Genomic DNA, 25,833 nt, shown 5'->3' with positions numbered 1-25,833 from the left:
TTGCGTTTATTTTGTTTTTCTTTCTTTCACTTTGCAGGGGAGAGCGAACCTGAGCCAGTCACAAATGAACAGCAAGGACCTGAGCTCTCTGATTCCACTGAGGGATCAAAGCAGATGGAGGATGTGAGTGCTGGTTCACTGATTTGTGATTCTCCTGTAATGTTGGGAGGGAAAGGTGGTCTTTCTTTTTTCCCCTCTCCCTCTCTCTCTGATGTAATTCTGTTCCCCCTGCCCACTCCTGGGGGTAGTTCACTCAATGAGATGGACATTAGGGAAAAGCAACAAACAGGAACTGTTTGGGAGGAAGTTGAGGGAATGTATGGCATGGGAGAGGAGTGTTTGGGTCAGATGGTTAGAGCACAGGAGGGGCATGTGAATGGTACAGGAATTCGAGTGGATGGATGTTTTAGGAGGGTGAGATGGGAGATGAAGGCGTGGGCTTTTTGTGGGTGATTAGATACAGGTAAGGCGTAAGGATCAATCATTCTTTTCCTCTGAAACGTGATCATTCCCTCTCTCTACCTGTCCACCACCATCACCTTTTCAAACTGTGGCCTTAATTTTTGCCTCTCACCTCTTCGGGAGTGTCCCTGACCTGTAGACGGCCTGTGTGGGTCCAGGGGGGTGGGTGGGGGGCGCGGAGGGGGTTCAGATTCTAGACACCGAAGAGGATTGAAGTTAAGTTACGGTATGGGGAAAAGCCTCAGGGGTATCAGTTCTGTCTGTGCAGTGGCCGTGCTAAGCTGTTTTGACGCATTTCTCCTTTTTAGATACAAAATGATGAATGTGATCAACTGACCTGCCCGCAGGGAGTAGCCAAAATGGCCGAAGGTAGGGAACATTCCAAGCATATTCATTAATCTGCTCCGTCGTGAATCACTTTAACCCATGCTTTCACCCCCCTGAGGTGGAACTCCACAGATATTAGCCCATCATCCAGTCAGTCCGTCAACTAAGTCTCCAATATTCTAGGGGACACCTTTCACATTTTCCTAACAGCTCCTCATGGATATGAACAAAGAGCTGACCTCCTCCCCAGTTCCAGTAGGGCATTGACAAATCTCAATTTGGCTTGGATTGATTCTGGGACTCCCAGCCTTTGATCTCACCCCGGTGCTGTCTCATTCTGGTTAGCATGGTGAATTTGGTTCCATGGTCCCTGTCACCTATAGGATGCCTCCAATGTGTGCTGTTGTTGCCAAACATGCTGGCTCGACGTGTTGCCATTGGTCTCCACCTTTTGGTCAGCTTGGGACCCTAGGGCTCAGAATCATGGAATCCCTACAGCATACAAGCAAGCCATTTGGCCCATCAGGTCTTCCGAAAAGCATTCCGCCCCGACCCACCATCCTGCCCTCTCCCTGTAACCCTGCATTTCCCATGGCTAACCTGCCCAGCCTGCACATCCCTGGACACTGCGGGGAATTTAGCATGGCCAATGCACCCTAACCTGCACATCTTTATGATTGTGGGAGGAAACCACAGCACCCAGAGGGAACCCAAACAAGCGTGGGGAGAATATGCACACTCCGCACGGACAGTCGCCTGAAGCTGGAATCACACCTGGATCCCTGGCGCTGTGAGGCAGCTGTGCTAACCACTGGGTCACCATGCTGATTCCATGATTCCAATGAGGACTTGTAGCAGTATTAGTCTATCTGGCCCTTTGAACCTGCCACACTATTTGAGAAGATCACGAATGATCTAATTGGGGTCTCAACTGCACCTTCCTGTCTGACCCATCACCTTGTAACCCTCGCCTTTCTGTCTATAAAACATTAATCTAACTCTATCTTGAATATGTTCAATGACCCACTACTCCCGTTACTTTTTCGCAAAGAGAATGCCACAGGCTGACAACCCTCTAACCGAATTTTCCTCCTCCTGTTTATTTTCATCTTATTCGTAAACGGTGTCCCCTAGATCTAGTCACCCACACAAGGGGAAACTATCTTTCCTTCCCAGCTGCTGTGAAGTCCACTCAAAACCTTCTACATTTCAATAAGATTGTACCTCATTCTTCTAAACGCCAATGGATGTAGACCCAACATATCAATATTACCTCAAAGGATAACCTCCACCACCCCCCCACCATCCCAGGATGAATCAATTAAACTTTCTCAGAACTGCAGTTATATCCTCTTGCAACTATGAAGGCCAAAACTGAATTCAGTACTCTAACGCAATGTTACCAAGGCCCTGTACAACTACACTAAACTTTCCTGCATTTAATATTCCTATCCCTTCTGTTTGCCTTCAAAATCACTCTCTGGGCCTGCAGATTAACTTGTGAGGATTTATGTTCTGTGACACCCAGATCCTTCTGTACCTCAGAGTTCTACAGAGTCTTTCCTTTTAAAGGACATGTTGCTTTTCTATTCTTCCTGCCAAAGTTGACAAATTCACATTTTTCCACAATAAACTTTCATCTGCCAAATCCTTCATCTGGGCTAGCCATCGCTTTTGGTAATGTATGAGAATGGAAATCACAAAAGGGTTACCCCAAGACTGTTCCATTTGATCTAATGGTGTTTTAACCAGCTGACTATCTACCGAGATGAGGGATATCCCAACATTAACAACCCCAAAGCCCTCAACTTCATGAAAAGAGTCTCAGTTCCCAGCATGTCTTGCTACTTTTTTGAAGTAGATTTTGATCTTGATGTTCTAATGTGAGGCTCTCAAAGTATTGCATGTTGCATATTGACCTATTCAATACCAATCTGAACACTACAGGCAATGTCTGAGTATCTGAAGCAAGGGGTAACTATGACAACATTACATGCTCGGTTGCTACCCAAATGCTGGCTGTTTATTTTTAATCAATAGCTTCCATAGGAACGTTAGATGCATGACGCCTTCCACTGTCGTCTCCTTTATATGGACAGATCAATAAACTGGAGTCAATAACAAACCCTTTAATGATATAGTCTTGTAATCCTGAGTTCCTGTGATGTGTACGTACCTCTACCAGGCACAGATACTGTAGCTGTTGGCCATACTGTGTAGGAAGATCTTCTTCAACTTAAATCCTACCACTTGGCACCTTTATAAAATCATGAGGGGTATATATAAGGTGAATGACAGGTTTCTTTTCCCTAGAATGGGGCATTTCAAGACTAGGGGCATATTTTTAAGGTGAGAGGAGAAAGATTTAAGACAGATCTGAGGGGCATTTTGTTTTTTTTTAACACAGAGTGGTTCATGTAAGGCATGAACTTCCAGAGGAAGTGGTGGATGAGGGTACAGTTACAACATTTAAAAGATGTTTGGATAAATACATGAATGAGAAACATTTGGAGGGATATGGGCCAAGCGCAGGCAGGTGGGACTAGTTTAGTTTGGGATTACAGTTGGCATGGACTGGTGGGACTGAAGGGTCTGTTTCTGTGCTGTATGACTCTGTGCTCTGTGACTCTAAGCTGGTGTTGAGGGGCCGTCTCGAACCACTGCAGTCCACAGGCTGTAAGCGCCGTCTCAATTCTGTTACGGATGGAAGTTCAAGGATTTTGTCCCAGCAACCCTGAAGAGACAGCAATATATTTGAAGTAAGGATGGCGTAAGGCTGCAAGTGGGATCTTGCAGGTTCTGGTGGTCCCATGTATCTGCTGCCCTTGCCATTTTAGATGGTAGAGTTGGTGTGCTTGAAGATGCCTTTATCGAAGGAACTTTGGCATGTTTCTGCAGTGTATCTTGTAGATGGTTCAAAGATTCCAGGTTTCTATCATCTGTGTGCAGAGATATTTCCAAATTTAATTCGTAATTGTATCCAATTTTTAAATACTGCCCCCTAATTTTAAACACCCAACCAGCAAAAATAAGTTACCTCTATCTGCCATTAGGTCTCCGTCACTTCTTTTCCCATTTCATGCCCTTCCACTAATGGGAACACTTTTTTTCTCCCCCTATTTGTACTATCCAGCCCCCTCATGATTTTGAACAGCAATAAAATTTTCTGTGTCTTTTCCGAAGGAAAACTGTCGAAATTTATCTAAGTCCCCGAACTTCCTCTTCCCTATAACCATTCTCAAGAATCTTTCCACCTTCTACACTCATGGTGTCACCCTTCCTAGAGTGTAGTGGCCAAACTAGAATAAGCTTTCTGTGTTCTATACAATTTTGACCTAACGTCCTAGCTTTGATCCATCCTTATAATAGAAGATGCCGTTTACTTTATTAACTCTGCTCTCTATCTGTCCTGCTATCTTCAGTGATTTGTGTGCATGCTGTAGAATTGTGTAACTTTTATTTTCCGCTTTTGCACACTTTTCACCCAGGAGGTCATCCAAGAGGCTAACAGTGTGGGGTGTGGAGTATAGGTATAGGGATGTTTATAGAATCCCTACAGTGTGGAAGCAGGCCATTCAGCCCACTGCGTCCACACCAACCCTCCAAACAGCATATCAGCCAGACCTAGCCCCCTAGCCTATCCCTGTAACACCCCATACCTACCATGGCAAATCCACCTCACCTACATATCCCTGGACATTACGGGCAATTTAGCCAGACCGGTCCACATAAACTGGACTGTGGCAGGAAACCATGGCACCCAAAGGGAAACACACACAGACATGGGGAGAATGTGTAAGCTCCACACAGACAGTTGCCTGAAGCCAGAATCGAGCCCGAATCGCCAGCGCTGTAAGGCAGCAGATCCCTGAGCCACTGTGCCACCCTGTGCAACGGTACAAGGTGCTGGTGAGACCACATCTGGAGTACTGTGAGCAATTTTGTTCCCCTTATTTAAGGAAAGAAATCATTTCATTAAGACCATAAGATACAGGAGCAGAAATTAGGCCATTCAGCCCATTCAATCATGGCTATTAAGTTCCTTATCCCCATTCTTCTGCTTTCTCCCCATAATCCTTGATCCCCTTGATAATCAAGAACATATGTATCTCAGTCTTAAATGTACGCCATGACCTGGCTTCACAGCCTTCTGTGACAGTGAATTCCATAGATTCATCACTCTCTAGCTGAAAGAAGGATATTATTAAGCTGGAGAGTTCAGAAGAGATTTATCAGGATGTGGCTGGGAATTGAATGTTTGACTTATAAATTCATTACAGGCAGTTCAGAGAAGGTTCACGAGGATATGTAGGGACTGACTTACGAGCAAAGGGTAAACAGTTTGGGACTCCACTCACTGGAGTTTAGGAGAATGAGAGGTGATCTGATTGGAACGTAAAAGATTCTTAAAGCTCGAGACAGGATAAGTGCTGAGAGAATGTTACCCCTCGTGGGAAAGTCCAGGACTATAAGACCATAAGACACACAGCCTCAGAATAAAGGGGCACTAATTTAGGACTGAGATGTGGAGGAATGTCTTCTCTAATGGTTGTGAGTCTTTGGACTTCCTTGACACAGAGCTGTGGGGGCAGAATCTTGACTATATTAAAGGCTAGAGATAGCTTCTTGGTCAATTTGGGAATTGAGGATTACAGGGAAAGGACAGGAAAGTGAACATGAGTGTTAGATCAGCCGAGATCCTTTTTAATGGTGGAGCAGGCTCAAGAGGCTGGACAGCTTACTCCTGTTCCTATTTCTTATGGTTGTATTTTACAATTCTCTGCATCTAATTTTGTCTGCATGTATTTTTTAACATCCTATTCCACTAACCTGTGTGTTTTATTTTTATGAAGTCTAGCCTTCTCAAAATCACAATCGTTTCAGTTTTGTATCATCTGCAAATGTTGAAATTTTCCTATGTTTGTCATTGTACACATTAGGGAATAGCGGAGGGACTCCACTTGCTCAACTTCAATATGTATTAATAGTCATTTGGTTCTACAGAAATGAGTATTACAGTAAAGGAAGATTTTGTTGAAACTTTTCATCCTTGTTCTCTTCAGTATATTTTGCAAGAATATTAATTTAAGGAATAAACAAACATTTATACTGCTGAAGGTGCTGATTGGTTGGCACGTCAACTCTCATTGTTAGCAGCAATGGCATGAAGAATACACCCAAAATTTTAAACAAAGCGGTTGAACAATTGTCAATCAGCACTATTTAGTGCATTCTCCATAGCAACACTACTACTGGTCAAAGCCCATTTATCTACCAATCAGCTCTGTCCTCTCATGCAGTACAAATGTTGGCTCATCACTTCACTTTGTCGTCATGCAAAGTACCCTGATGAGTTTAACAAAAAATGCTTTGACAATATATGTGCAGTATTGCTGGAAAAAGGATTTTTTTTTTTCAAAAGTCCTAAAATTTCCAATTTAAGTATGTGAGGTCCTTGATGCACACTTTAGTTCTTCAAGAAAAAGGTCACAATGAAAACATCCGGGTGACCATTCTTGATTCCAAAGGAGCATCCATAACCCAGCTTGTGACCAGTCAGTTTTTGGATGGGGTAACAAATTGGTTGTGCATCTTTCTTGAGAGTGGCCTGGTCTTTAAGAACATCAGAGCAGTGGATGAGAAATTTGCCTCTTTGAATAGCCTCTTCCAGTCCAGAAATAGGAAAATAAGGCACAGAGGTAGGGACACTAAGCCCTTAAAAGTCATAAACTGGAAGTTATTGACTTCAGTCTGCACAGTATGCAAATGGAAGGAGACGAAGTTGATGCTGGGGAATTGAATCACTTTTTGCCTCCATACTCGTCTGATGCACTAATGTTACTTTAGGAAAGGAAACCTGACATCCTTGCCAAATCTGATGGTGGGGTGCTGGTGTTGTACTGGGACAGACAAAGATGTCGGTCACACAACAGTAGGTTAGAGTCCGATAGGTTTATGTGAAAACACAAGCTTTCACAGCGCTGCTCCTTCACCAGGTGAAGGCAGGTGCTGTTGTGTGATCTGGGTTACATGTGACTCCAAGCTCAAAGCAATTGGTTTGATTATTCTGGGCAGTCAGATATGGGTGATAAATGTTGGCCTGGCTAATGATACCAACATGACATAAATAATGACAAAAGTATTTCTCTTCCGTCAGTGTTTGTGTGTAATACCGTCTGCAATCTCTAGGGGGTACTAACGCCATCGCCTTGGGACATTGGTCTGCGCCGGCGCTTTGGAGTGCCACGCATGCGCACAAGGGCCGGCCGCAGAGGGTGCCGGGTAGCCAAGGAAGGGTGGGGGAGGGGAACCAAACGGTTGGGGGTGGGGGCGATGTCCTCCCCGGGCTGCAAGCGGGGACGCACTGACGCTGGAGGGTGACCGGGTGCCGTTCAGGTAAGGGTGAAAGGCTGGCGGTGGTCTGTCGATGGCTGCCGTTGAGCGATCGGGAAGCAGCTGAGAGCCGGGAACGGCTTGGGGCGGTGCTTGACGGTTCACAGGCCTCCCCTAATAAATTGATGGACAGCCCTGCAGGCCAATTGGGAGGGCGCTGTTCATTTGATTGACAGTGGAGGCTCCAATCCTGCACAGTGAATGGGGGGGACAATCTTCTGAAGGATAGTTCGAGCAACCAATCCGATTAACTGACAAGTTGATGGACAGTTCGGCTGGTCAATCAGGGGTCTGATCCCTGACAGCCTGCCTGACAAATCCAGGTGGGCGGACAGTGACTAATTCGCGGGGATAATAAATTGACACCACCCACGCCCTCCACCTCCTCCAGGACTTCCAATTCCCTGGCCCGCAACACCTCATCTTCACCATGGACGTCCAGTCCCTATACACCTGCATTCCGCATGCAGATGGCCTCAAGGCCCTCTGCTTCTTCCTGTACCGCAGGCCCGACCAGTCCCCCTCCACTGACACCCTCATCCGCCTAGCCGAACTCGTCCTCACCCTCAACAACTTCTCTTTCAATTCCTCCCACTTCCTACAGACTAAGGGGGTGGCCATGGGCACCCGCATGGGCCCCAGCTATGCCTGCCTCTTTGTAGGTTACGTGGAACAGTCCTCTTCCGCACCTTCACAGGCCCTAAACCCCACCTCTTCCTCCGTTACTTTGATGACTGTATCGGCGCCGCCTCTTGCTCCCCAGAGGAGCTCGGACAGTTCATCACTTCACCAACACATTCCACCCCAACCTTCAGTTCACCTGGGCCATCTCCAGCACATCCCTCACCTTCCTGGACCTCAGTCTCCATCTCAGGTAACCAGCTTGTAACTGATGTCCATTTCAAGCCCACCGACTCCCACAGCTACCTAGAATACACCTCCTCCCACCCACCCTCCTGCAAAAATTCCATCCCCTATTCCCAATTCCTCTGCCTCCGCCGCATCTGCTCCCACAATGAGGCATTCCACTTCCGCACATCCCAGATGTCCAAGTTCTTCAAGGACCGCAACTTTCCCCCCACAGTGGTCGAGAACGCCCTTGACCCTGTCTCCCGCATTTCCCGCAACACGTCCCTCACACCCCGCCCCCGCCACAACCGCCCAAAGAGGATCCCCCTCGTTCTCACACACCACCCCACCAACCTCCGTATACAACACATCATCCTCCAACACTTCCGCCATTTACAATCCGACCCCACCACCCAAGACATTTTTCCATCCCCACCCTTGTCTGCTTTCCAGAGAGACCACTCTGTCCGTGACTCCCTTGTTCGCTCCACACTGCCCTCCAACCCCACCACACCCGGCGCCTTCCCCTGCAACCGCAGGAAATGCTACACTTGCCCCCACACCACCTCCCTCACCCCTATCCCAGGCCCCAAGATGACTTTCCATATTAAGCAGAGGTTCACCTGCACGTCTGCCAATGTGGTATACTGCATCCATTGTACCCGGTGTGGCTACCTCTACATTGGGGAAACCAAGCGGAGGCTTGGGGACCGCTTTGCAGAACCCCGCTCGGTTCGCAATAAACAACTCCACCTCCCAGTCGCAAACCATTTCCACTCCCCCTACCATTCTTTAGATGACATGTCCATCATGAGCCTCCTGCAGTGCCACAATGATGCCACCCGAAGGTTGCAGGAACAGCAACTCATATTCCGCTTGGGAACCCTGCAACCCAATGGTATCAATGTGGACTTCACCAGCTTCAAAATCTCCCCTTCCCCCACTGCATCCCAAAACCAGCCCAGTTCGTCCCCTCCCCCCACTGCACCACACAACCAGCCCAGCTCTTCCCCTCTACCCACTGCATCCCAAAACCAGTCCAACCTGTTTCTGCCTCCCTAACCTGTTCTTCCTCTCACCCATACCTTCCTCCCACCCCAAGCCGCACCTCCATTTCCTACCTACTAACCTCATCCCACCTCCTTGACCTGTCCGTCTTCCCTGGACTGACCTATCCCCTCTCCACCTATCTTCTTTTCTCTCCATCTTCGGTCCACCTCTCCCTATTTATTCCAGAACCCTCACCCCATCCCCCTCTCTCCTGAAGGGTCTAGGCCCGAAACATCAGCTTTTGTGCTCCTGAGATGCTGCTGGGCCTTCTGTGTTCATCCAGCCTCACATTTTATTATCATCGATAATAATTTGATAGATGGCCTGCACAGCCCATGAAAGGGCGGACTGATGATTGGCAGCCAATAAGGGGTCAGTGGCTGGGGAACATGCCCAATCAGATGGGCATTCTCAGTAGGCGGGGTTACATGCTTTGCTGCATTTGGAGTATTGGGGACATTACCTGGTTAGTGTCAGACTTAAAGCAGAAGTACACATGCGCAGGAGGAAGCCATTCAGCCCATTAAACCAAGCCTGGTTTTGAAATATGTTTATGGCAGGTCTTTGACTCAGTACCTTTCCAGATAGATATTCAGGAGGCTGGAAAAACTCGCCACGCCAGGGACCGTCAGGAGGAAAGAAGCAGTCAACATTTCAGGTATAACCCTTTTTCAGGTTTCGGTAATACCCAAAACATTGAATGCTCCTTTCCTCCAGACACTGCCTGGCCTACTGTGTTCTTCTAGCCTCCTGTATGTCTGCCCTGGATTCCAGCATCTGCTGGGTTTTTTTCGTCTTGAGATCTTGTACTGCTAATTCTTGATTCCACGACCCTGCTGTACCTCCGTAAACCTTTTGGATTCCTTTACTGAGTAAAATTCAGTCAATCTCACCCTTGAATATTCTTCAGCACCCGGCCTGCAGCTTTCTGCGGTAATGAATTCCACAGATTCACTACTGTCTAAGTGAAGGCTTAAATGGGGGCGTCCTTTACTCTGATGGTGCCCTCTGGTCCTAGACATTTCCATGAGGGAAAACATGCTGCATATACCCTACCAAGTAGTGGGTACATGAGATGCCCTGCCAGCGATGGTAGTAGAGTCAGATACATTAAGGACATTTAAGCGACTCTTGGATAGGCACATGGATGATAGTAAGGTGAAGGGTATACAGGTTAGTGTTATCTTAGAGTAGGATAATAGGACAGCACAATATCGTCGGCCAAAGGTCCTGTACTGTGCTGTACTGTTCTGTTCCCCTAAAAATCCTGATTTGCATTACCAGCAATTTCTGTTTTTGTTTGCCCCTAAGAATCCTGCACGTTATAATAAGTTAAACATCATGAGTCAAGATGTGGAGGTGCTGGTGTTGGACTGATAGTTAGGCCGCTTTTGGAAGACTACTGGTCTCCCTGCTATGGGAAAGATGTTGTTAAGCTTGTAATGGTGCAGAAAAGATTTACAAGTGAGTTGCCAGGGTGGGAGGGTTTGAGCTATAATTGAGAGGCTGAATAGGCTTTAGTTGTTTTCCCTGGAGCATCGGAGGCTGAGGGGTGACTTTGTAGAAGTTCATAAAATCATGAGGGGCATGGATAGGGTGAATCGCTAAGGTCTTTTCCCTGGGGTAGGGGAGTCCAAAACTAGAGGGCATAAGCTAAAGGTGAGAAGGGAAAGATTTAAAAAAGACCTAAGGGGCAACTTTCTCATGCAGAGGGTGGTGTGTGCATGGAACATGCTGCTAGAGGAAGCGATGGAGGCTCGTACAATTACAACATTTAAAAGGCATCTGGGATGGATATATGAATAGGAAGAGTTTAGAAGGATAGGGGCCAAATGCTGACAAGTGGGACGAGATTAAATTAGGATATCTGATTGGTATGGACGAGTGGACTGAAGGGTCTATTTCCATGCTGGACAATTCTATGACAAGGTTAGAAATAACATGACACCTGGTTATAGGCCAACAGGTTTATTTGAAAATAAACTTTGTCAGGGGCTGTTCTCTGAAAACTTGTTTTCAAATAAACCTGTTGGACTATAACCTGGTATTGTGTGATTTCTGACCTCCTCACAAGTCATGGTAGACTAGTTGGTAAAGTTAGATCACATGGGATTCACAGTGAACTTGCCAGTTGGACACAAAATTGGCTTGGTGGTGTGTGACAAAGGGTGGTGGTGGAGGAGGCCTGCGACCAGCAATGTTTCATAGGGATCAGTTCTGAGATAACTTTTTTGTTTATTACCTATATAAATGATTTGGATGAGCATATAGGAGTCATGGTTAGCAAGTTTGCAGATGACACCAAAATTGGTGGTACAGTGGACAGTGAAGAAGGGTATCTAAGATCGCAAAGAGATTTTGATCAATTGGGTCAATGGGCTGAGGAGTGGCAGATGGAGTTTAATTTGGATAAATGCGAGATAAACAAGGGCAGGGCTTGTAAAATTAATGGTAGAGCCCTGGGAAGTGTTGTAGAATCAGAGAAACCTAGTGTTTCAACTACATGATTGTTTGAAATTTGCATCATAGATGGACAGGGTGATTAAGAAGGCATCTAGCATGCTTGTCTTCATTGCTCAGACCTTTGGGACATCATGTTGTGGTTGTGCACAGGCTTTGGTGAGTCTTCTTCTGGAGTACTATGTCTAGTTCTGGCCGCCCTGTTACAGGAAGGATCTTATTAAACTGGAGAGGGTTCAGAAATGACTTACCAGCATGTTGCAAGGAATGGACTGTTAGAGTTATAAAGATAGGATGGGAATTTTTTTACTGGTGTGTAGAAGGTTGAGTTGTTACCTTAGAGGTTTAAAAGGTGATAAGGTGAACAGCAAGGGTCTATTGCCTCGAGTGGGAAAGCTCAAAATAAGGGGGCATGTTTTTAGGGTGACAGGAGAAAGTTTTAACAAGGACATGAGGGGAAGTGTTTTTACGCAGAAAATAGTTTCTGTGTGGAATGAACTGCCAGAGGAAGTTATGGATATAGGTACGGTTACAACATTTAAAAGGCATTTGGATAAATACATGAATAGGAAAGGTTTGGAGAGATATAGGCCAAAAATAGGCAGGTGGGACTAGTTTAGTTTTGGTATATTGTCGGCTTTGACCAGTTGGACCGAAAGGTCTGTTTCTAGGCTCTGACTCTGAGTCTCTCATCTGTGGAGAGACACTCTTCACTATTGTGCTCTGTTGTCCCTGTCTGCCCGTAAATGCATAAGGGGTTTGTGCTGAAGAAACCAGGCACTGGAGGTTGGCCACACATTGCCCCAACCTGTTCTGATTCTAGAGTCACAATGGATTTGCCTCTTTTTTCCCCCCATTCGGTACATGGGCGCCGCAGGAGAAGTGAATAACACTGGTGGCAGACTCCATTCCAAATTGAATTACTCTATAATTTCCAAAACCAGTAAAGCGATTTAAATCCGCATTAGTCCGTGTTTCAGCAGCCAGTTTTTGCACAGCCAGTTACCCCCATATGACGGTGTGGCAACGATCAGCTTCTCTCTTATTGAGATCTGTATAATGGCCAGTCCACTAGGCAGTAGGCAACAGTTATGGATCTGAACCAGAAGGGTGCAGCTTCATTCCTGCGATGGACTTGTGCTCTGGGCTGATTTCCCCAATACTCCACTGGCACAGGAACTGGCCGTTTGGCCCACAATGTTGTGTGTATGTGACGCCAAGTTAAACTAAGCCCTTCTGTCTGCCCATAGTCCATATCCCTCCATTCCTTGCTTATGCGTGTGCTTAACTAAAAGGCTTTCCTTAAACACTGCTATCATACCTGCCTCCACCACTACCCCGGCAGCATGTTCCAGGCACCTACCACTCTGTTTTTAAAAAAAAAACCCTGCCCCTCACATTTTCTTTGAGCTTTAGCCCCTCAACGTAAATGCATGCTCCCTAAAATTAGACATTTCAACTCTGGGAGAAAGATTCTGATTGTCAACTCCATCCATGCCTCTCATAATTTTATAAACTTCTCTCAGGTCTCCCCTCAGCCTCCGAGAAAACAAGCCTAGTTTGTCCAGCTTCTCCTTACAGCTTATACTCTCTAATCCAGGCAGCATCCTGCTAAACCTCTTCTGCAGCCTCTCAAAAGTCTCCACATCCTTCCTGTAATGTGGTACTGAACCCAATGCACTTAAGTGCGACCTGACCAAACTTATAAATCTGCAACATCACTTCCTAACTCTTGTGCTCAGTGCCCCGACCAATAAAAACAAGCATATCATTCACCTTCTTTACAACTCTGTATACTTGTGTGGCCACGTTTATCCCACATCTGCTCATTATCAATTCACTGTTTCTGGGGCTTTATAGTATACAAATAGAACGATTGTTTTCCCTATGTTTTAACAGTGACTTTATTTCAACAAATTGAGATTTAATTGTTTGTAAAAAGCCCTGGGACAGCCTAAGGTGATAAAAGGTGTTTTATTAATGCAAGTCTTTATGACTGGTATTCCGTGGATAAGTTTTTTTTAGAGCTTGGAAACATTTACTTGACTGAGAATAAGCTTCCACTGGTGGTCTATCCAGCAAAGAATAACAGCACCCCATACAGATCTGAAGATTAAATACTTGGTCTGTGCCAAATTGATTCACCTCTGTGTTCAGAATGCCCCTATTAACCTTGCATTCTGTGGTTGGGAGTGGAAGATGAATCAGATGTTTCGTATCTAATTGAATGTTGCTGTCTGCCTGCTTGATGCTTATCTAGCTATTTCCACAGCTCAAAGATTGATTATCACTCACATCTCAGCTGAAATTGTTTGGCTCAATCTCTCGTAGTTGCAATAATGTCTTACATTCCAGACACTGATTGTTCTCCTCTAGGCTGTTAACAAGGGTTCTTGTGCATGCCAGAGAGGATCTTGAGGGCATTAGCTTGTATTGAATGTGCACAATCTCAAATAGCTACTGCACGTTTTATTGATGTGTTTCAAAGATTCCAGCTGGGGATGTTATAAATTGTAACACATAGGTCGCACTGGGGTATAAGGTGACCCTGTTTATCGGCCTTCAAAAAATGTTTACCTAAAAGGAAAAGCTAATAAAAGTTCAGTGTGACCAATACAGCACCAGCACTTCATTTTCAAGCTTTTATTTAAATTTGTTTTTTTTCCCTGGGATAGATTTGACGTGTAAGCTGAGTCTCTTTTCAGTCACAACATGCTATTTCCACATTAGAGGTCAGTATCGACTCTGCTCCTGCTAAATGGACATTTTATTTAGCAATACCTTAAAATTGTGTAAGGGATGAGGCAGCTGTTACAGGCTGTGATGCAAAGAGGTGTGTGAGTTAAGCACGCGCGCACACACACACACACACACACACACACACACACACACACACACACAGACTTGCAGTCTCTCTCTCTCGCGGTCCCCACAGTGTCTCATTGTCTCCCTCGCAGTCTGTCACACACTGCCGACACACGTGCACTCACACTCACGCACACATGCATGTGCTTGTTTCCACTCATGCAAGCATGCTGTCTCGCACGCATGCTCTCACTCACACACTAACTAACTCGTGCTCATGCATTCGCTAATGTGCTCACTTATGCATTTGCTCACGCTCACTCATGCACACGCAAGTATGCTCTCACTCACGCAATAATCCTCGTGCTCACTCACTAACTCGCACACTCAAATGCGCAGTCACGCATTTGCTCACGCGCTCACGCTCACATACTTGCTCACACACACATACACATGCACTCGCGCTCTCACTCATGCGTGCACGCATGTACTCGCGTCACACACGCTGGCAATGGTTAATCATGCACACTCTCTCTTACTCGCTTGCTCACCCTCTCGCTCGTTCGCTTGCTCGCTCGCTCACTCACTCTTCAGAATTCATCCACACCCACACCAGTCGGACATGCCAGATAGAGGGTGGTTTTGTCTCTGAAGAAATGCTCCATGGTGAGCCTTCTCTCAGCACAAGACCAACAGCTCTGTGCAGTAGGGGGATGTCAGTAAGCAAGACTGTTACTGTAGAGCCCATTTTAAGACTAAGAGGTCTCCCTTTTAAGATGGAGAGGAATTTTTTTTATTCTCTAATGGTGATTAGTCTGTGACACTTCCTTCACCAAAGAGCATTGCAGGCAAGGCCACTGAATTTATTCGAGGCTGAGTTAGACAGATTGTTGACAGAAGAGAGGTTCAAGGGTGATAGGGAAAGTGAAGCTGAGACCATGACCCAATCAACCACGATCATATGAAATGACCTCCTCCCATGTCCCGTGTTCTTAAGAATTCTCACACATCTTCTCCCTCCACTTCTATGTCCTAGTCTCCTCCATTTCGCCCTCCCCCCCACCCGGCTTTCCCTGCCACTTCTTGCATACCAAACCAGCCTGTGCCTTTCCCAAAACCCCCTGCACCAGTCCGACCTGTTTCGGCTGACTCCTCCAGGCCCCGGCCAATGGTGAAGTCGGTGGCCACAGTCTCTCTTGTTCTCGCAGACGTTGCCTCCATAAATGCCCAGACTGTGCCGTAGCCTGCAAACTGTTGGTTGCCCAGCTCTAGCCCCTGCTGGCACCTCAGCTCCTGCCCTCCAGATAAATGCTCCTGGTGACTTGTGTGATGCCAGCCCTGCCTTTCCTCACCGCACTTCCGACCACTGTTCCTCTCCCAGGTTTGCTGTTGACAGGCTCAGCAGCAAGTTCAGGAGCAAAGCAGCTTGTAACTCCTCGCTGCTTCTTCCATTCGATGTACAGGGGCGGTGTTTCTCTGGCGAGGGAGTTTCCCAGGCAAATTGGGACTCACAGAAGCGAATCCCGCCCCCCCCCCCCCCACACACACACACACACACACACACACACACACACACACACACACACACACACACACACACACACAACCACCAAGTTCCAGAGAGAGTTCGGCATTTCAGGTATCCTATAGGGTACATTTCCTCCCAATTAATATCACACAAAATAAACGATCTGGTCATGCGGTTTATGGGAATTTGTCAAGTAAAAGTTAGCTGTTGCAGTCCCTATATTAGAGTACCTCAAAAAGCACTTAATTGTTTGCAAAACCCTTTGTGATATCCAGTGGCTGAGAGGCTACATTAATGCAAATCTTTTTTTTCTTTCCTGTTAATTTCCCTTTTTGTCACATTAAAATGTTTGGACTCCTGGAGCCTACTTAGTTATTTAGTATTTCTGATCTTACAATAGTCTACAATGTGCTTTTGATCTCCTTGACACCCGCACCCCAATTATTTTGCCTCTGTCTTTTATGGGGAAAATGTAGTAGTGTCATTCTCTGGATTTAAATTCTACTTTGAGTCTGTTCAGAAGTGGTGCTATTTAAAGAATCAGTTAAAATATTATCCTCGTGTTGTGATGTGTCGTGTTGCATTAGAAAGTGGGCTCGTGTCCTGTTTGATGATGCCCTTCGAGAGCTGTAGACTGTCTGCCCTTCAAAACAGAACAATGACACCTTTAGCAGAAAGTGCACTTGTTGAGAGAGAGAATGACTTCTAAAGAGAACAAACTTTTCCAAAGAAACGTGCAAAGTAAACATTCCCAGTTATACCATTTGTACAAATCTCAGGGACATGACTTAGTGCCACCCAGCGCTTCAGTCAAAATCAAGAATTCACTGGGCCCCAGAAGCACAAGTTGCTGTAGTGCAGACACATACTCCAAAGTATGGGTAAGTGTTGTGGGACAGACCTAAGGGTTCAGGTACATAATTCTTTGAAGTTTGCGTAACATGTAGACAGGTTGGTTAAGCATGCTTGCCATCTTTGCTCAGTCCTTTGAGTATAGGAGTTGGCAAGTCATCTTGAGGTAGCAGAGGGTGTTGGTGAGTCCTCTTCTGGAGTACTTTGTGCAGTTCCAGTCGTCCTGTTTTAGGGAGGATATTATTAAGCTGGAGACGGTTCAGAAAAGATTTACCAGGATGTTGCCAGGAGAGGAGGGTTTGAGTTATAAAAATAAGCTAGAAAGGCTGTGACTTATTTTACTGGAGTGTAGGAGATTGAGGGGTGACCTTCGAGACGTTTATAAAATCATGAAGGATGTACATAAGGTGAATGTCAGATGTCTTTTCCCTAGGGGGTGGGGGCTTGCAAGACTAGGGGGCATATTTTTAAGGTAAGATGAGAAAGATTTTTAAAAAGGCATGAGGGGCAATTTTCTTACACCGAGAATGGTTCATGTGTTGAATGAACAGCCAGAGGAAGTGATAGATGTGGCTACAGTTACAACGTTTAAAAGACATTTAGATAAGTACATGGATAGGAAAGGTTTGGAGGGATATTCGCCAGAAGCAGGCAGGTAGGACTAGTTTAGTTGGGGATTATGGTCAGCATGAACTGGTTGGACCGAAGGGTCTGTTTCCATGCTGTATGATCCTATAAAGTTTCTGGATTTGGAAGGCTGCCTTTGCAGTTAAAGTGTTGGGATGAAGATTGGGACTAGCTGGTGCTGAAGTGTCACACCGGATGAAGGAGCACTCCACCCGCATGAAGCATCAAATAACCAGGTCCTTACAGCACGGTGAAATTCCATTCCACTTAATGCTCAGGAAGATATTCATTAACCAATAAGTGGGGTTCACAAAGTACCGTGGGAGTCAAAGTTCTTTATCATCTGCCAACACTACTGTTTGAGATTAAACACTTAGCTTCGTGAGATCCATAATTTATTTTTAATAGCAGTTGGGCCTTTAAATAATTCCATCACAGGGTATGGTGTCATTGGCTGGGCCAGCATGTGGGTCATTCCTAATCACCATTGAGAAGGTGGTGGTGGGGAACTGCTTTTTTAAACCATTTGGACAAGTACCTGGTGAACTGAATATCAGAAGGAGGTTGATGTAAGTTTCTGACAGTTTCTGATTCCAATCCCAGTCCAGTTGTCTGAACATTTTGCCTCCCCAATATACCCTGCTGCCACAGTGGAATTTGAACCCTTGTTTCCAAAGCCTTAGCTCGGCTCCCAGTCTAGTCGGGTGACATTATCACTGCTCCACCATCTCCCACAAATATGTTGAGTACGCAGCATAGAGTCAGCTGAGTCAAGCCACCAGATCTAGTGGTTTATCCTCCACGTATACCACCTCCAGTCCTACTTCATCTCACCCTATCCACATATACATCTAATTCTTTCAGCCTCTATTTCTTGTCAGACTTCCCCATAAACACTCAGCTGCTCTCTGTGGCAGCAAATTCCTCACTGTCTCTGATCGCTGGGTAATTAAGTTCCTTTTGACTTCCACATGGCAATTATTAATAACTGGCTTCACAATTATGGTCCCTTCTGGTTTCATTGTCAAGTGAAATAATAGGGTCCTAGGCTGACCCTGAAGCAGTTTCCTCTCAGACTTTCCCTTCATCATAAGGTCAGAAGTGGGGATGTTCGCCGATGATTGTGCAATGTTCAGCACCATTTGTGACTCCTCAGATACTGAAGCAGTCTGTGTTCAAATGCAACAAAATCTGGACAATATCCAGGCTTGGAGCTGACAAGTGGCAAGTAATATTTACACCACATAAATGCCAGGCTATGACTGTCTCAATAAGAGACAATCTAACCATCACCCCTCGAAATTCAATGGCTTTGCCATCACCAAGTCCTCCAGTAGCAACAATGGTTATCATTGACCAGAAACTGAACTGGGATAGCCACATAAATACAGTGGCTGCAAGAACAGGTCAGAAGCTAGGAATGCTGTGGCGAGTAACTCCCCTCCTGACTTCCCAAAGCCTGTCCACCATCTACAAGGCACAAGTCAGGAGTGTGATGCAGTACTGCAACTTGCCTGGATGGGTGCAGCTCCAACAACACTCAAGAAGCTTGACACCATCCAGGACAAAGCAGCCGCTTGATTATCACCACATCCACAAACATGCTGTCCCTCCACCACCGACACCTGGTAGCTGCAGAGCGTACCATCTACAAGATGCACTGCCAAAATTCACAAAGGTTCCTCAGGCAGCACCCTCCAAGCACCTGACGAGTACAGTCTAGAAGGACAAGAGCAGCAGATACATGGGGTCACCACCACTTGCAAGTTCCCTCCAAGCCATTCACCCTCCTGACTTGAAAATATATCACCATTCCCTCAGCGTCACTGGATCGAAATCCTGGAATTTCCTTTCTATTGGCATTGTGGATTTACCTACCGCTCATAGACTGTAGTGGTTCAAGAAGGCAGCTCACCACCTTCTTGAGCACGATGAGGGATGAGCAACAAGCCCAGTGACACCACGTCTCAGGAGTGAATAAAAAGCCATTGTTTATCTCATTGCTGTTTGTATTTGCATATTTCAAAAAGTACTTCATTGGCTCTGAAGCATTTTAGATCATGCTGAGGATGTGAAAGATATATTAAAATAGCTCTTTTCAATCGTTTATTCATTCACACATACATAACCTTGCTATAATCATAGGGCTTTGGTGAGGTGACACCTGTGGTAGTCTGCAGTTTTGATTTTTAGAACATTCAGAAAAATGCCCTAAAATCATTCCTGGCATGGGAGATCAGCCTATGATGAGGAGTTGAATACACAGATCTTATATTTCCTGGAGTTCAGTAATATGATATTGAATTATGTAAAATGCTGAAGAACTTGACAGGGTAGAGATCGAGAGTTTGTTTCCCCTGCCTGGGGAGTCTAGAACCAGGGGCGTAGCCTCAGGATAACAGGACTGATTATTGAGGGCTGAAATTAGAAATTGTTTCTTTACTCAGAGAGTTGTGGATCTTTGGAACCTCCTCGCCCCAGAAATGAATGCATAAACTCACTGTCTTTTGAAGCTTTCACATTTGTAAACTGCAAGAAATGATTTTTCTGATTTAGAATTATAGAGGTCTGCAACATCGAAATAGGCCCTTCGGCCCAACTTGCCCACGCCATCCAGTTTTTGCAATTTAAAATTAGTCCAGTTTGCCTGCATTTGGTCCTTTCCTATCCATGTGCCTATCTAAATGTTTCTTAAATGACAAAATTGTACTCGCCTCCACCACCACTTCTGAGAGTCCGCTCCAGGCTCTGTGTGAAAAAATTTACCCCTCTGTACCCTTTTGTTTCTGTCCCGTCTCACCTTAAACCTGTGCTGTCTAGCTGTAGACTCCCCTACTGTGGGGAGGAGCTGTCAGCCGCCTACCTTGTGATTTTATATAACTCCAAAAAGTCACCCTTTAGCCTCCTACATTCCAGCGCAAAAAGTCCCAGCCTATTCAACCTCTCCTTATGACTCAAACCTTCGAGTCCATGTAGCATCTTAGTAAATCTTATCTGCACTCTTTCTCCTTTAATAATATCCTTTCTGTAGTAGGGTGACCAGAGCTACATGTGGTATTCTGCACATGACCTCACCAACGTCTTTTACAGCTGCGATGAGATGTCCCAACTCCTATAGATACTGCTCTGACCAATGAAAGCAAGCATGCCGAAACCCGCCTTCACCACCCTGTCTACCATCCACTTTCAAGGAGCTATGAACCTGTACCCCTAGATCTCTTTGTTCTACAATGTTCACCAGGGCCCTACCATTGACTGTGTAATTTATTTTCAGTGTGCTTGTTCTTGATCGATTGAGTATATTCAAGGCAGGATTAAAGAGTTTTTGATTGCCCTAGAGATCTGAGGGAGAGGGCGAAGTGGATGAGAGAATGGAGTTGAGGCAGAGGATCAGTGTGATAGTACTGAATTGTAGAACAGACTAGAAGGAGCTACATGGTCTACTTCTCTTCAAAGCTGAGATAAGCTGAGCCACTTTTAGGGAGCTAGAGCTCCAAATATCTTGCATGCGTTGACTGACTTGTGGCTTATCTCTCTGAACAGATCCTCCGCTGTCCAAAGACTGCAGTTCCATCGATGCAGACAATTGCTTGGACACTATGCTGCTAGACCAGACTCCTGCAGTCAATCCAAACTCGAAACTTGAAGCAGTGGAGAAAGCGGCAGATTTAAGCACCGACCCCAGAGACTCAGGTAGATTTAAAAACTCCATCCTGACAGCGAATTAGTGGCTTTTACTTACGTAAAAGCAAAGTCTGCAGGTGCTGGGGTATCTGAGATAAGCACTGGAGAAACTCAGCAGACCGGGCAGTGCCCGTGGAGAGAGGAGAGTTGATGCCTCAAGTCTGATATGAGATTTCTTCAGAAGGTGTTTTGTTTGTGATCAATACCTCAGTTTTATGGACATTGGTAGTTAACATTGCAGTGCAGAACATCACAGGCATCTTCCTTGGCTTCTTGAAGCTGGAGATCTGAAATAATTTCAGAGAATACTGCAATATATAGGGACAAATGGAAAGCGTACTCAAAATGCGACCCAGACATTGGTTATTTAAGCCTTTTGCAAACAAACCAAGCACTGAACTTCACTTCTAGAGAGGTAGAGTCAAAAAGTAGAGAGATTATATTAAACTTGCATCAAAACCTTAGTTAATCTATGTTTGGGGTACCAGTGGCCATATTTCAAAAATAATATGGAGGTGTTGGAGTGGAGCATGTAAGATTTACAGGGCTGATGCCAGAACTGAGAAGCGGAAGTTGTACTTGTTTGGAAAACATGAACAAGCCGGAGCAGTTTTCTACAGAACAGACAAGGCCAATTGAAGTTGCTAAGAAGGATTTTGGTTGGAAACACATTACAGAAAATGCTTCCACCTGGCGTAATTCAAACTTAAGGTAATAACTCCAATTGTGAATTCCAGGAGAAAATCCTTCCCAGTCTGAGTGACAGTGGGGTGGCACGGTGGCTCAGTGGTTAACACTGCTGCTTCACAGCACCAGGGACCTGGGTTCGATTCTAGCCTCAGGCGACTGTCTTCCTGTGTCTGATTTCCTTTGGGTGTTCCGGTTTTGTCCCGCAGTCCGAAAACATTCACATTAGTGGACTGGCTGTGTTAAGTAGCCTATACTGTCCAGGGATGTGTAAGTTAGCCATGGGAAATGCATGATTGTAGGATATTGGGGTCATTCAGGGTAGGATGCTCTTTGGACAGCCAGTGTGGAGTTGTTGGGCTGAATTTCACGGTAATGTGAACCAGGATAGCGTAGTTAAAGTAAGTATATTTTAATGAGAAGCTGGATAAACACATTGGAGAGAAAGGAGTGCAGAATAAATTGATGGTGTTTGGTAAAGAAGGGAGGCTGGAGGTTTGTGTCAAATATCAGTGGTTTGTACATTAAAACACTGTGTGTATTACATTGAGTCTGCAATAAGCACCAGCATCGTGAGGTTATTGTCCAGAGGAAAGAAGGGAAAGGCTTGCATTTATATAGCACCTTTTCAAGAATGTCCACGACCACTTGACAGCCAATCAAATACTTTCTAGATGCAGTCATTATTGTGTTGTAGGAAACATGGCAGCTGGTTTGTGAACAGCTAGCTCCCGGCAACAGCAACGTGACATCAACTGGATAATCTGTGCCTTTAGTGTTTATTTTTGGATGACTATTTGGCCATGATACCAGGGAGAAATTGCCTGTTCGTCTTCAAAGTAGTGCCACAGGATCTTTTTACCTGCACCTCGTAAAGTAGACAAGGCCTTCACTTAGTTTCTCATCCAAAAGATAACACCTCCATCATTGGATCACTCAGTCCATACTGGAGTAGAATCGGGCTAAATTTTTGTTAGAGTCCTGAGGTGGAATGGAACCTATGACCTTTTGACTCGGCTGAGAATTTTACTGAAAGAGCCAGGGCTGAGAAACAAAAGCTGCCTTACCCCAAGATCAACCCAGGTTTATATGTTCAACTTGCACTTTAGCTGTAGAGTGAGGTTGATTGGCTTGAGAGGAAGATGTTCCACAATGTTATCTCCAGACTTCAAAGCACACAGCAAGACTGAATATTTTTCACTGTTATAGCATTTTCTGAAATTAAACTTTGTCTGTTACAAGTCAGAAACTGCACATTCTCCATTCCTGGTCTCTACTCTCTGATGAAGGGTCTAGGCCCGAAACGTCAGCTTTTGTGCTCCTGAGATGCTGCTTGGCCTGCTGTGTTCATCCAGCCTCACATTTTATTATCTAGAATTAACAGTTTTGTTTTAACTGTTTGGATTTGTTGCATCAAGGAATGAGATTACTCTCTTGTGTTTGTTTCAAAAACATAGAGATCTACCTCTTTACACCAATTTGTCATCTTAAAGAGTGAGATGGAATGTTACAGAGTTTTCCTAAAGTTACATCATTCATAATGCTTCGCAAAGCATGTTGTTCCTACCACATCGCTGATCTACTATAAACAATAACATGAGGGATTGGAGTGGAATTTATAAGAATGAGGGGGTATTTTGCAGGAACGTATAAAATTATGAAGGGAATAGATAAGGTAGAAGCAGGAGATTGTTTCCACTGGCAGGTGAAACTTGAGCTAGGGGGCATCGTCTCAAAATAAGACGATTTAGGGCTGAGTTGAAGAGAAACTTGTTCACCCAAAACTGTTGTGAAGCTGTGGAACTCCCTGCCTGGTGAAGCAATTGAGGCTACATCGTTGAATGATTTTGAAGGCAAAGATAGACAGATTTTCGAACAGTGAAGGAATGAAGGGCTATAGTGAGCGGGCGGGTAAATGAAGTCTATGAAAAGATCAGTCACGGTCTTACTGAGTGGCAGAGCGGGCTTGACAGGCCAGATGGCCTACTCCTATCTCTTATGTTCTTATGAGGGCATAATTGAGTACAGAACATAGTGGTTATCCTACTCAAAGCTACCAGCTTACACCATTAGGTATGTGTTCAAGTTCCACTGTGGAAGATGAGGAATATAAGTGCAATTAATCACACAAATTTGAAATAAAATGCTAGTCCCAGTGCCCATGATAGGTAGGTACACCCGCAATGTTGTTAGGAAGGGATTTCCAAGATTTTGACCAGTGACCGTGAACAAACGGTGATAGTTCAGGATGGTATGTGGCTTAGAGGAGAACTTGCAGTTAGTGGTGCATGAATCTGTTACCCTTCTACATGTTTGTGTGAATCTGCCAGTCTTCTAGATTGTGACATGTACTCAAGTACAGGAGTGCCACGAAAGGTTAGAGGTTGCGAATTTGGATAGTGCCATCGAAGTTGTATTTAGGCCATAATGGGTAATGGCAGATTTCCTTCCCTAAAGGACATCAGTAAACCAGATGGATTTTTACCACAATTGACAGTGGTTTTGTGGTCAATATTTAACGAGTTTTTAATTGCAGATTTTCAAAATGAATTGCGTTTAATTTCCACCAGCTGCTGTGGTGAGATTTGATCCTGTATTCCGAAGAGTATTAGTCTGGCCTTCAGGATTACTCATCATCTTACACAACTGCAAACTCCTCTATCTCTTCCAAAATCTTTTGGATGAGCCCTTGAACTCAATCTAATGTGCCTGTGTAGGTGCACATAAACATTCCAGGTGATAGGAAGAGAGTTTTCCAGGATTGTTGCCAATATTGCTACCTCATTCCTACAGCGAAGGTTCAGATCCATTGGTCTGCCAATTCAATTATTATTGTGGAACCTTGTCAATTACTGCAAGGAATCTGAAGTGCTATGATGGAGGCAGTCCAGGGAAGATTCACTAGATTGATCCCAGGTATAGAGGGTTTGTTTTATGCGGAGAGTTATCACAGAGGCCCTAGCATGTGGAAGCGGGCCATTCAGTCCATCGACTCCATACCAACCCTCCGAAAAGCATCTCACCCTGACCCACTCCCCTCTCCATGTAACCCTACCTTTCCCACGGCTAACCCACCTAGCCTGCACATCCCCTGACACTACATGCAATTTAACGTGGCCAATCCACCCTACCCTGCACATCTCTGGTCTGTGGGAGGAAACCGGGACACCTGGAGGCAATCTATGCAGACATGGGGAGATGTGCAAACTCCACACAGAGGCTGGAATTGAACTCGGGGGTACTGTGAGGCAGCAGAGCTAACCACTGAGCCATTGTGCTGCCCAGGGTGAATAAGGCCAGTATTAATTGGAGTTTAAGTGAATGAGAGGTGACCTCATTGATAATAAGGGGACTTGACAGGTCGATGCAGAAAGGGAACGTCTCAGACCAGAGGGTATAATCTCAGAGTAAAGTGCCACCCTGCTAGAACAGGGATGAGTCAAAAAAAAACTGCAGATGCCGGAATCGAAGGTAGACAAAACAGGAGGCTGGAAGAACACAGCAGGCTGGGCAGTGACTGGAGGAAAGGAGCTGTCAATGTTTCGGGTATAATCCTTCGTCAGGACTGAGGAGGCAGTTTCCTTTCAGAGTGTAATGAATCTGTGGAATTTTTTTTTACTGCAAGGGGTTGGGCCATTAAGTCAATGTTCAAAGCTGAGAAAGACAGATTTTTGATCAGTACGGGGATTAAGGGCTTGGGGAAAGGCAGCAAAGTGGATCTGAGGGTCAGCAGACTAGCTATGATTTCATTGAATGGTGAGTAAGGCCAGTATTTGCCGGGCTGAATGGCCTACATCTGTCCATACATGTTATGTATTTGAGAGCCCTTTTTCTCAAACAGTTTTTGTTTGATTGGGCTCCTGTGAAGTGCTTTGGGCCATTTTACTGTATTAAAGGTGCTGCATGAATATGGATTATGTGGTTATTGCATCAACTTAAAAGTTATTCTTCTGGCCAAACTATCCAACAGGTCTTGCAGGATTATAATGTAATCTCAGAATGCAGGATTTGATTCTTTATTTCTCTGAAAGTTAAGCATTTAAAGGGACTTTGCAGTCACTACATTCATAAATAAATGTATTTGGTTGAAATATCTGAATTACTGCATT

The 25,833-nt window shown here is 45.2% G+C and overlaps 1 protein-coding gene across 2 annotated transcripts in view; it reads left to right on the top strand.

Annotated features, from left to right (window-relative positions):
- LOC125447483 (lethal(3)malignant brain tumor-like protein 3) overlaps positions 1–25,833 on the top strand; it is a 56,846-nt gene that overhangs the window by 17,469 nt on the left and 13,544 nt on the right. For both annotated transcript variants that reach the window (XM_048521881.2, XM_048521880.2), the window contains exons 3-5: positions 38–123; positions 771–831; positions 20,897–21,046. In XM_048521881.2, coding sequence (XP_048377838.1) covers positions 38–123; positions 771–831; positions 20,897–21,046 — 297 coding nt within the window. The remainder of the gene's footprint in view (positions 1–37; positions 124–770; positions 832–20,896; positions 21,047–25,833) is intronic.

The sequence above is a fragment of the Stegostoma tigrinum genome, chromosome 35, assembly GCF_030684315.1.
Source record: "Stegostoma tigrinum isolate sSteTig4 chromosome 35, sSteTig4.hap1, whole genome shotgun sequence".
Classification (NCBI taxonomy): Eukaryota; Metazoa; Chordata; class Chondrichthyes; order Orectolobiformes; family Stegostomatidae; genus Stegostoma; species Stegostoma tigrinum.
This window is presented reverse-complemented; position numbering and strand designations above follow the sequence as displayed.